This window comes from Hyaena hyaena, unplaced genomic scaffold (assembly GCF_003009895.1).
Source record: "Hyaena hyaena isolate Hyena2069 unplaced genomic scaffold, ASM300989v1 scaffold_284, whole genome shotgun sequence".
Taxonomy (NCBI): domain Eukaryota; kingdom Metazoa; phylum Chordata; class Mammalia; order Carnivora; family Hyaenidae; genus Hyaena; species Hyaena hyaena.
In genome coordinates, this window is record NW_024080913.1 from 1375120 (window position 1) to 1385536 (window position 10417).

The 10417-nt window shown below is 63.2% G+C and overlaps 1 protein-coding gene across 5 annotated transcripts; it reads left to right on the forward strand.

Annotated features, from left to right (window-relative positions):
• Positions 1-1044: 1044 nt before the first annotated feature.
• On the forward strand, positions 1045-10287 carry ZNF687 (zinc finger protein 687). 5 transcript variants are annotated; one of them, XM_039246224.1, is made up of 9 exons: positions 1045-1063; positions 4844-6969; positions 7103-7281; positions 7615-7791; positions 7879-8041; positions 8166-8498; positions 8588-8700; positions 8908-9049; positions 9195-10287. In XM_039246224.1, exons 2-9 carry the CDS (start codon positions 4861-4863, stop codon positions 9690-9692), a joined length of 3714 nt encoding a protein of 1237 aa, XP_039102155.1. In that variant the 5' UTR covers positions 1045-1063; positions 4844-4860; the 3' UTR covers positions 9693-10287. The 5 variants fall into 5 exon arrangements, with proteins under 5 accessions (XP_039102155.1, XP_039102152.1, XP_039102151.1 ...); XM_039246221.1 differs by lacking the exon at positions 1045-1063 and adding an exon at positions 1121-1187; XM_039246220.1 differs by lacking the exon at positions 1045-1063 and adding an exon at positions 1786-1871.
• The last annotated feature ends 130 nt before the right edge of the window (positions 10288-10417 follow it).

Consider the following 10417-nt stretch of genomic DNA (forward strand, 5'->3'; position numbering starts at 1 on the left):
CTCCCCCGTAAAATGGAGATAATAATAGTACCTCCCTCACGCTGCTGCGGTAAGGATTATGTAAGTTAATATATATAAAGTTCTTATAATAGGTCCCACACATAGTACGTGTGCATCAGTAGTAATTATTATTCCACGCGGGAAGAATCGGTGGGAATGGAGTGCCGTCTGGCCACATCCAGGAGCTTCTCCAGTTCGTGGTTCCGAAATGGAAGAAGCCCGTGAGCTGGAGTAACTGCGGGCAAACCTCCACAAGGGAGGCGGCCGGCGGGGGAGCACTAATTCCATTTGCCCGTCGCTTTGCAAAGCACTTTTATGTTCTGAACGCGTTTAATCCTTACAAAAACAATCATGTCGGTGGGTATTATAGTCCCCGTTTTATCCATGAGAAAACCGGTGCAGGGAGGTCGAGCGGTTTGCTGGTGGGAACCACATATTTCCACGGTGGTGGCGCGAAGATTTCCACCCGGAGGCTCTGATTGGCATCTCAATACGGTCGCTATTACCCATGTAAAGCCTCAAGGCGCGCGCGTCGGAGAGTCCTAGGTCCCGAGGTCCAGTGACTCCTGCGCAGGGTACCAGAACCACGTTTAAAAGTCAGGTCCCGGCGGTGAGCTGCTGCGGACCCGACAGCCTGCGGAGGCCCGCGGGCTGGGCAGCGGCGCGCCAGGCGGCATGCGGGGCTTGCGTCTGTGTTATGAATATGTGGGCAACTCATTTTCCGAGGATCCCCACCCCTTCTCCCGCCTCCGGGGGCGTGGCAACAAAGCGCGGGAAAACCGGCTTCGACTCCACCCCCACCCCGTGCCGGGGGCGGGGAAAAGGAGAGCCCTAAAATGGGAAATAGAAGCGAGGGTCGGTCCCATCCAGTCCCCGTGCTCAGGAAGCCTACCAGCATGCCGCTTTAAGATCCCTTTCGGAATGGCTCAGGCCACGCCAGCACTCTAACGTCACCTCTCCTCCACTTCCGGTCTGCAAAGCCGTCCCGGGCTCCTGGTGCAGGTTCCTTCCACACTCTTAACTAATCCCGCCCCCACTGCAAGCGCTTCTGCAGAGGGAGAAGGTAGGGGTAACGCCATCGCCCAGGAGCTGGCCCGCGCGAGAACCCCATCCATGCAGGTCATATGACGATTTAGACAGTAGGAAGACTGCAAGGAACTGGTCAACCAGATGACGTAATGTTTTGGGTAACGTCCCATTTTGTGACTTCGGCACGGCATGACTGACACTGGGGTTTAGCGTGAGAAGGCACAGCAAACGGATCCACGCATCCGGGCTTCGTTCGGAGTCAGCCAGGTTCTCCTCAAAGTACCCACCAAATAGAAGCTGAGAGTTCTTTTAATTTGCATAAGTGAACTGCAGGCTTCAAGGATTGTGGCCAATAGGGAGTGAGGGGGCGGAGACGCACCTGGGATAGTCACCGCCTCCAGAGGGAAGGCAGGGGATCAGATTGGCTTCTTTCTAAGCGACTGTAGCAGAAGCCAGTCATTTTTGAGATGCCCCGATGGGGCAGGTGGGCCCGGCGCAACCAATGGGGAGAGGCATCTTCAGAAGGACTAGGCTCCTTGCCCAATGAGGCTGGGAGGACTGTGAGGGGCTAGTTCCGAGCGGCAGTACTTAAGGCCAACCCAGTGCGGGGCCGGGAGGGGCGCAGTGCTGAACGACGGGAGTGTGAGCCAATGGCGAGTGCGGAAGCGGGCTGCCCAGACCTGGAACGCGGAGGGAGCTGAAGGAGGGGGAGGCTGAACGGGAGAGAAGCAGGAAGTAGCGGCGGCCGCGGGGAGGGCGGCGGCGGCGGCGGCGGCGGCGGCGGTGGCGGCGGGAGCAGGGGAGAGACCGCTGGGTCTCGGCCCGCACTTGGAGCGGAATAAGTAAGCATACCGGGGGTAATACCCGCCCTTGGCCCCGCCCCCGGGGGGGGCGGGTAAATACCCCCGCCCCTCCCCCACTTGGTCAACTACCCCCTTCTCCGCGCCGCCCCCCTGGGGCGGCTTCTAGGAAGGCCCCGCAGTCGCCTCCATCCCTTTAGGCGGATGGACGAAACTCCCAGCCTGTTGAAAGCACAGCCCCCTTGCCGGGTAAACGTGGAGGGAGGGTTGGGGTCCCCAAAGTCCAGGCGCCCCGAGCCCAAGAGGCGTCCGAAGCGCGGCCCGGTGACTGGAGGCTGCGGGATGTCGCGACCTAAAATGGTGTCCGTGTCCGGGGGCGGGGGCGGGGGAGCGGGGCCTGGCCGGAGCCGAGCCTGCACCCCGACTGGGCTCGGGTCAGCGTCCGGGCCCGGGCGGGACTCAGGCTCGCGCCCCGGGCCGCCGCGCGCCTTCGGATCGCTCGCGTCTCGAGGGATCCTCGGGAGTCTGCGGGACGGGGGGAGGAGGTCGGAGTTGGGACGGACCCCGTTCGGAGAGCTGCGAGTCACGCAAAGACCGTGCCCTCCCCGCTCCTCTCTTTGCACGCGCCTTCCCTACTCGCGTGAAGTCCGGGGCCGGGAGGTGCGGCACCGCGGATCCCATGGGGCCTGGCCTGGCTGGGGCCCGTTCTTCCCTTTCTCGCGCCGGTGCGAGCGAGAAGCGCGGTGCGCCTCAGTTTCCCCTGCGGCTTCTCCTCTCTACACCCCGCCCCCTCCTCGCAGCCCCGGACACGCTCCCCGCGCCGGCCCTCGGCAGATGGCAGGGACTTAATTCCACTCGCTGCCCGGCTTGGCGGCAGCCTAATCGCCCCCGGCCGCCGGCCCCTCGCCCTCCTCTGCGCTGCAGGCCCCGGGCCAGGGAAAGGGCAGCGGAGCCCCCTCCCGACCCGGACCGCTTCACCCTCTTCCTGTTCAGCCCCTTCCTTTGGCTTTTGGGGAAGAACAGAGGGAAGGGGGGCGGGGGTGGAGGGCCGGAGCCCAAGAGTCCGGGCACAGCAGCCGCAGAAGAGGCCTCGGCGCTGGGGTGGGGGGAGCCTCTTTGGCCTTGAGCTCCCGCTGCCTGGTGGACTGTCCGTTCCTGGCTATCGCATGACCTCTAAGTCACTTGGACGCCAAAGGGGGAGTTGCTTGGGGAGGGCGAGTGGGCAGATGTTTTCTCATAGTCCCACTGAGCTGTGCTTCGGCAGCCCGCTTTTCTGGTGGCCGGGGTGGAAGGTGGCTCGGGTTTCTCCCGCAGGGGAGAGAGCCAGGCAGCGGAGGGCTGCCGTTCCCCCGCTCAGGGCAGAGGCGAGGGATGGAGGGCTTTGTGTGAACCCACAGACCGGCACATCCAGTCGGCGGGAGTGAGGGGGAAACTTCCCTTTCTTTCTCTAGTTGGTACCCTCTTCCTCTTACCCTACCTTCGTCCCAGCGTTGCTGGCTGCCACCTGCTGGGACTGTCTCCGGTTTCTCAGCCTAAAGGCCGGCAGGAGGTGAGAGAACTGGCCCTGGGAAATGCTTGCATCCCGGGCAGAGAATGTGTAAGGGCAGAGACTTCTTCAGTTTCTTCCTCCTAGATATGGAAACAGTTGCGGGGAGAAACTGGGGAGGAACAGAGCTGGATCCTCCACAAGCCCTGCTTGTTGGTTTAGTGCCACATGAGGCGTGTGTGTGTGTGTGTGTGTGTGTGCACGCGCGCGCGTGTGCATGCGCACGTGCACACACACCGGACCAGGTTGGGGTTGGGCGACACTTCCTGGACTGGTGTTGCCAAGGGAAAATGAAAAGGGGAGGAGTATGAGTTAGGAGCCCAGAGCAGAAATGACAGGAGCGAGGGGGCTTCGCTTGTCCCCTCTGTGGCAGCTGCGCTGGGTGAGTTTCTCTGGAGGTTTGGCCCTGAGGGAGCAAGATCTGGGAAGGGTGGATGGGAGGAGGGGCTGGCGCAGGGAGGGCCACGGGAGGGCAGAGGCACTCTGGGGAAGGCAGGTGAGCTAGCAGCAGGTGTTTGTGGCAGGAGAGCCCTAGGCTGGGGCCCTTGTGACCAGGGCACCGTCATGGTTTTCCCCTCAGTCTCTTCTCTTTGTCTCTTTCTGTTCCTGTGTCTTATTCTTTCCGTCTTGGTCTCTTGGGTGATTTCCCTGAGTCCACTTCTCCTTGTTAACCAGACTAGGTCTCCAGGTGCCGGTGATGACCCCACGTCCCCACACTTAACCCCTGACTCTTGTCTCTGACCCCCAGCCCTGGATTCCGGGTGCTTAGTCCTCCCTATCTCCTCCTTGACCAGACACGCCTTTGTTTGTCCCAGCTGTAGTGATAAACCCTATTCTGGGGTCTGACTCTCAGGGTTATGATTCCTGTCGTGCTGAGAATCACCCTGTAATGTATGGAGTACTTGGTCCCCTTTTCAAAAGTAAGGCAGTGGGCATCAGGCCGTTGATAAAGCCGGAACTAGAATCATTTCTTGCATCTTGGCCAAAGTCACTGTCCCTTTGTACACATGACCTTTCATATCTCTGTGGACCCCCAGAGGACCCGTGGAGAAATTATGAATGGGTACCCTGCTGCCATGAATGAGCCAGAGCGCCGTGTACACCGTCCTCCTTTATGGTGGTATTGGTTGGTTCTGTGCAGGGCACAGGAGGGGCTGAGGCAGTTTCAACCAAGATGTTCACTGAACTGCTCCGTCTCTAGGACCCTTGTCTCTCAGGTGTATTTCGGAGAAGTGCCTTTTCTTCTGCGTTTCTGGATCTCTGTCTTCCCTGGAGTGCGCACGCTCCCTCCCTTTCAGTTTTAGGGTTTGCCAAACCAGGTGCCTCGGCCAGCTCTAGGATTAGCAAGGTGTCCCCAGGTCATCTTGTGCGCGGGCCCCGAGAGGATAAATATGGAGAGCTCCAGGGAGGAGGGCCAGGGTTCCTGCCTCTGGAGGGCTCAGTTTCTCCTTTTTTCTCTTTTCCCCAGGTCTGGGACCTGCTGCCATGGGGGACATGAAGACGCCTGATTTCGACGACCTCCTTGCTGCCTTTGACATCCCCGACATCGATGCAAACGAAGCCATCCACTCTGGGCCAGAGGAAAATGAGGGGCCTGGAGGCTCAGGGAAGCCGGAACCCAGTGTAGGAGGTGACTCTGGAGAGGTGGTGGCGGCATCAGCCGGGGATGGCCCTGAAGTCCCAGCCCAGGCCTCTGACGATGACCTGCCACCGCCAGACATCTCAGCGGTCAGTGTCATTGTCAAGAACACTGTGTGTCCTGAGCAGCCCGAGTCCCCAGCTGGAAGTTCTTCAGGAGGGGAGGGGGCCCGGGCTGGGGGAATGACTAAGGAAGGGTCTGTGGGGCCTCGTCTGATGCAAAATGGTTTTGGGGGCCCTGAGTCATCCCTTCCAGGTACACCCCACTCTCCAGCTCCTCCCAGTGGGGGTACCTGGAAAGAAAAAGCCATGGAAGGCAAAGCGCCTTTGGACCTTTTTGCTCATTTTGGGCCTGAGCCAGGGGAGCACCCTGACCCCCTCCCTTCCTCGGCACCCTCCCCACCTCAGGAAGGGGCCCTGAGCCCGCCTCCTTTCTCCTCGCCCTTTGAGCTGTCCCAGGAGAATGGCCCCGCCTTGCTGTCACCTGGTTCTCCTCCACCACTGGGGGCCTTGAAGCGAGGCGGCCGCAGCCCCCTTCATCCTCAGGGCCTGGCCAGGCTGGGCTCTGGCTCTAGCCCCGAGGCCACGGACATTCCTGCCGGTGCCCCACCTGCTCAGGGTGCTGGGGCACCCTTGGTCGAGCAGTCTCCGGGGCCCCAGAGCCCTCCTGCCTCCCCCAGAGTTCTGCGCTGCGAGCCCCTGAAGGAAGAAGAGGAGGAGGGGCCGGTGGCCAAGTCTTCCCCCGGAAGCCCCCAGAGCCCCTCCAGTGGGGCTGAGGCCGCAGACGAGGACAGCAACGACTCTCCTGCCTCTGCCAGCTCCTCAAGGCCTCTCAAGGTGCGGATCAAGACTATTAAAACGTCCTGTGGGAGCATTACAAGGACTGTAACCCGGGTCCCATCAGACCCCGACCCCCCCACCCCCTTGGCCGAGGGGACCCTCCTGGCTGAGGCTGGCCTCCTGAAACTGTGCCCTGCACCCTCGACCCCCGAGGGGCCGAAGGTAGTGAGCGTCCAGCTGGGCGACGGCACAAGGCTGAAAGGCACCGTGCTGCCCGTGGCTACCATCCAGAACGCAAGCACTGCCATGCTGATGGCGGCCAGCGTGGCCCGCAAAGCCGTGGTGCTGCCCGGGGCTGCGGCCACCAGCCCTAAGGCCATGGCTAAGAACGTGCTAGGTCTGGTGCCCCAAACCCTGCCCAAGGCCGAGGGGCGGGCAGGCCTGGGGACCGGGGGCCAGAAGGTGAACGGTGCCTCGGTGGTGATGGTGCAGCCCTCTAAGCCGGCCACCGGGCCTGGGGCCGGGGGCGGCACGGTGATCTCACGGACTCAGTCCAGCCTGGTAGAGGCCTTCAACAAGGTCCTCAACAGCAAGAACCTGCTGCCTGCCTACCGGCCCAACCTGAGCCCGCCGGCTGAGGCCGGGCTGGCCCTGCCCCCGACGGGCTACCGCTGCCTGGAGTGTGGGGACGCCTTCTCGCTGGAGAAGAGCCTTGCGCGGCACTACGACCGCCGGAGCATGCGCATCGAGGTCACCTGCAACCACTGTGCCCGCCGCCTGGTCTTCTTCAACAAGTGCAGCCTGCTGCTACATGCCCGGGAGCACAAGGACAAAGGACTCGTCATGCAGTGCTCGCACCTGGTCATGAGGCCCGTGGCCCTGGACCAGATGGTGGGGCAGCCGGACATCACGCCCCTATTGGCCGTCCCGCCTGCCCTCGGACCCCCGGCCTTGCCCGCCTTGGCCAAGGCCGACGGGGCCATCGCCGTAGCCATTACCACTGTGGCGGCCGAGGCCCCCGTGCTGCCACTGTCTTCCGAGCCCCCTGCCGCCCCTGCCACCTCGGCCTACACGTGCTTTCGCTGCCTGGAGTGTAAGGAGCAGTGCCGCGACAAGGCTGGCATGGCCGCCCACTTCCAGCAGCTCGGGCCCCCCGGCCCCGGGGCCAACAGCACAGTGAGTGGCCTTTCGCGGCCCTCCCAGAGGAGGGAGAGGGGGAGACTAGGCTCTGGGCGGGTACTGGGGGTGCAGGGGAGGCCGAGGGGGGTGCCGGCCACTCCTCATGGCCTCATTTCCATCCCCGGGACAGGTGTGCCCAAGCTGCCCCATGATGCTCCCCAACCGCTGCAGCTTCAGCGCACACCAGCGCATGCACAAGAACCGGCCGCCCCACGTGTGCCCCGAGTGTGGGGGCAACTTCCTGCAGGCCAACTTCCAGGCCCACCTCCGAGATGCCTGTTTGCACTTGTCCCGCCGCGTGGGATACAGGTGCCTCCGCCCTGCCCCCCTGCCACCGCGCTCCGGCCACGGGACTCCATGGCCTCACGGGTCCCAGCACCGGCCGCCCAGCTGGCCTCTCAGGGAGCCCCCGTCTTTCCTGCCGAAGCCCTCAGTCCGGGATCTGTCGGCCTTGGCCTTGCTCCCACAGAGCAGAGTGTGCCCCGGTCCGCCCTCCGCAGCCACCTCCCTCAAGGAGCAGGGTCCCTGCCTTCTGCACGCTCTCTGCCCATGACCTTCAGAGCCCAGTGGTTCCCGGGAGTGAAAGGGCTGGGGGACAGGCCGGGGACACCCCCCTTCACCTCCATGCTCCGTGCCTCCCAGGTGCCCCAGCTGTGCAGTGGTGTTTGGGGGTGTGAACTCCATCAAGTCCCACATCCAGACGTCGCACTGCGAGGTTTTCCACAAGTGCCCCATCTGCCCCATGGCCTTCAAGTCTGCACCCAGCGCCCACGCCCACCTGTACACCCAGCACCCCAGCTTCCACTCGCAGCAGGCCAAGTGAGACCTGGGAGGGAGCGGGGCGGGTGGAGCGGGGGCGGGGCCCTGACGGGCAGGGTGTCTGCACTGTCCTCTCCGCCCACACAGGATGATCTACAAGTGCGCCATGTGTGACACGGTCTTCACTCACAAACCCCTCCTCTCCTCACACTTCGACCAGCACCTGCTGCCTCAACGCGTCAGCGTCTTTAAGTGCCCGTCTTGTCCTCTGCTTTTTGCCCAGAAAAGGACCATGCTGGATCATCTCAAGGTACAGGGGTTCGGGGCCCGAGGCGAGGTGCTCAGCTGCGGTGACCTGGGGCCCGGGACCAAGGGCGCCACTGCCAAAGCCAGGCCCTCCCCTGCAACGCTGCCCCCTTGTCGCTCTCTCCCAGAACAGCCACCAGTCCGGGCGCCCCGGGGAGGACACTGCTGGGAAGGGGGCCGTGGGCGCCCCGACTGCCCCCAAGGCTGAGCCCGACGAGCTGGCTGTGTCTCGGGGAGGAGCAGCTGCGCCTACTGAGGAATCATCTTCGTCCTCAGAAGAGGAAGAACTGCCCAGCTCCCCGTCGCCCCCTCGCCCCACCAAACGGCCCCGGCGGGAACTGGGGAGCAAAGGTGTCAAGGGTGGGGGTGCGGGCCCTGGGGGCTGGACTTGCGGCCTCTGTCACTCCTGGTTCCCTGAGCGAGATGAGTACGTGGCTCACATGAAGAAGGAGCACGGCAAGGTGAGCGGGGTGCCTCCTCAGGGATCAGTGTGTGTGGCCGTGGCTGTGGCGTCCTGGAGCCTGGCTCTGAGGCTGCCCACTCTCCACAGTCAGTGAAAAAGTTCCCCTGTCGCCTGTGCGAGCGCTCCTTCTGTTCCGCCCCCAGCCTGAGGCGCCACGTCAGGGTCAATCACGAGGGCATCAAGCGAGTTTACCCATGCAGGTAACCCCTGGCTGCTTGCCCCCTGGTCCCCTTCCCCTCCCATACCCCCAGCCCTGCTAAGTACCTTCCATCCTACGTCTTGTCGCGAGTGACCTGAAGGTTGATGTCTGCTCTGGGAGCCCCCCACGCCCGCCCCTCTCCCCTCTAGTCAGAGCCCTGGTTTGGGGCCGTTCCCCGGTGCCCACGTTGCGCACTCTCCCCTTGTAGGTATTGCACAGAGGGAAAACGCACCTTCAGTAGCCGCCTGATCCTGGAGAAACACGTCCAGGTCCGTCACGGCTTGCCGCTCGGGGCCCAGTCCCCTGGCCGAGGGAGCACCCTGGCGCGGGGCCCCGGTGCCAGAGCGCAGGTAGGCAGAGGCCCAGCCTGCTGCGGCGGGGCCGTGGGGCCTGGAAGACAGCAGGATCCTCGGTCCTGGCCCCAGGAAGGTAGGCGGGGGTGGCCGGGACAGTGTGCAGTGACGGGAGGCCTACTGCCCTTCCTCTTTTCTCCAGGGGCCAGGACGGAAGCACCGCCCGTCCTCTGACTCTTGTAGTGAGGAGCCTGACAGCACGACGCCTCCAGCCAAGTCCCCCAGGGGCGGGCCCAGCCCAGGAGGCCATGGCCCCCTGCGCTACCGAAGCAGTGGCTCAGTGGAGCAGAGCCTCCTGGTGGGGCTGAGGGTGGACGGTGGTGCCCAGCAGTGCCTCGACTGTGGCTTGTGCTTTGCCTCCCCGGGCTCCCTGAGCCGGCACCGCTTCATCAGCCACAAGAAGAAGCGGGCCGCGGGCAGCGCCAGTGCCCTGGGCCTGGGCGACGGGGACGAAGAGGCCCCCCCCGCCCTGAGGTCTGATCCAGAGGGTGGAGAGTCCCCCTTGCCCGTGTCCGGAGGCCCACTGACCTGTAAGGTCTGTGGCAAGAGTTGCGACAGCCCCCTCAACCTCAAGACCCATTTCCGCACGCACGGCATGGCGTTCATCAGGGCTCGGCAAGGGGGCAGCGGGGACAACTAGGCCGGGCTGGGCTGACCGGCCCTCTCCCCTCCCTTTTTGCCGGGAGCCCGGGCCGCAGCCGCTGTCTGGTCCCTGGGTGAGGCATTTCATTCTGATTCACATTTTGTTCGGCTCCTCACCCCCAGCCCTGCCCGCCCCCCCAACACAACAGGCTTTTGAGGATTATAGTGATTTGCAGTCCCCTTGGGCTTGGCCCTTGGGTCCTAGTAGAGCGGGCCCTCCGTTCCTCCTGTCTGAGCCCAACACTAATTATCCTCCTGCTGCGGACCTTTCGCGGGAGGAGGACTATCCTAGGCCACTGGGGCCCTCAGGATGCTTCTCTACCCTCAAGGGCCTGGCCCTGCCCCTGCCCCACCCCGCAGATTCCCTGCCACTTGAGCCCCTCATCCCTGCAGTGCCTTTCACTTTTTTTTTTTTTAAACCCAGAAATCCAGCGGGGGTTGATGGGGACGAGTCCTGTTGGAGGGGGGGCCCAAGGGAGAGGAGCGGACAGGCTCTCAGGAATCCTTTATTCTTGTAGTAATAATAATACTAACAGCGGGGAAACGGGAGGGAGAAAACCAGACCATTAAAACTGCTCGTGGTTTAATCCCCATTCAGGCTCCTCTCAGTATGTGACCTAGACATTGTGCACTTGACAGGGAGAGTCAGAAGTGGGGAGGCCCTCCCTGGGGTTGAGGAGGCGCTGACCGGGACAAGGCAGGGAAAGCACAGTCTTCTCTGCC

What these genes read in the sequence shown, in the direction of transcription:
- ZNF687 (XM_039246224.1), top strand. Translation starts at nt 4,861, where the DNA reads ATGGGGGACATGAAGACGCCTGATTTCGACGACCTCCTTGCTGCCTTT. An exon ending in CCATGCTGGATCATCTCAAG is followed by an intron (nt 8,042 to 8,165) that starts GTACAGGGGTTC and finishes GCTCTCTCCCAG; the next exon opens with AACAGCCACCAGTCCGGGCG. An exon ending in AAGCGAGTTTACCCATGCAG is followed by an intron (nt 8,701 to 8,907) that starts GTAACCCCTGGC and finishes CTCCCCTTGTAG; the next exon opens with GTATTGCACAGAGGGAAAAC.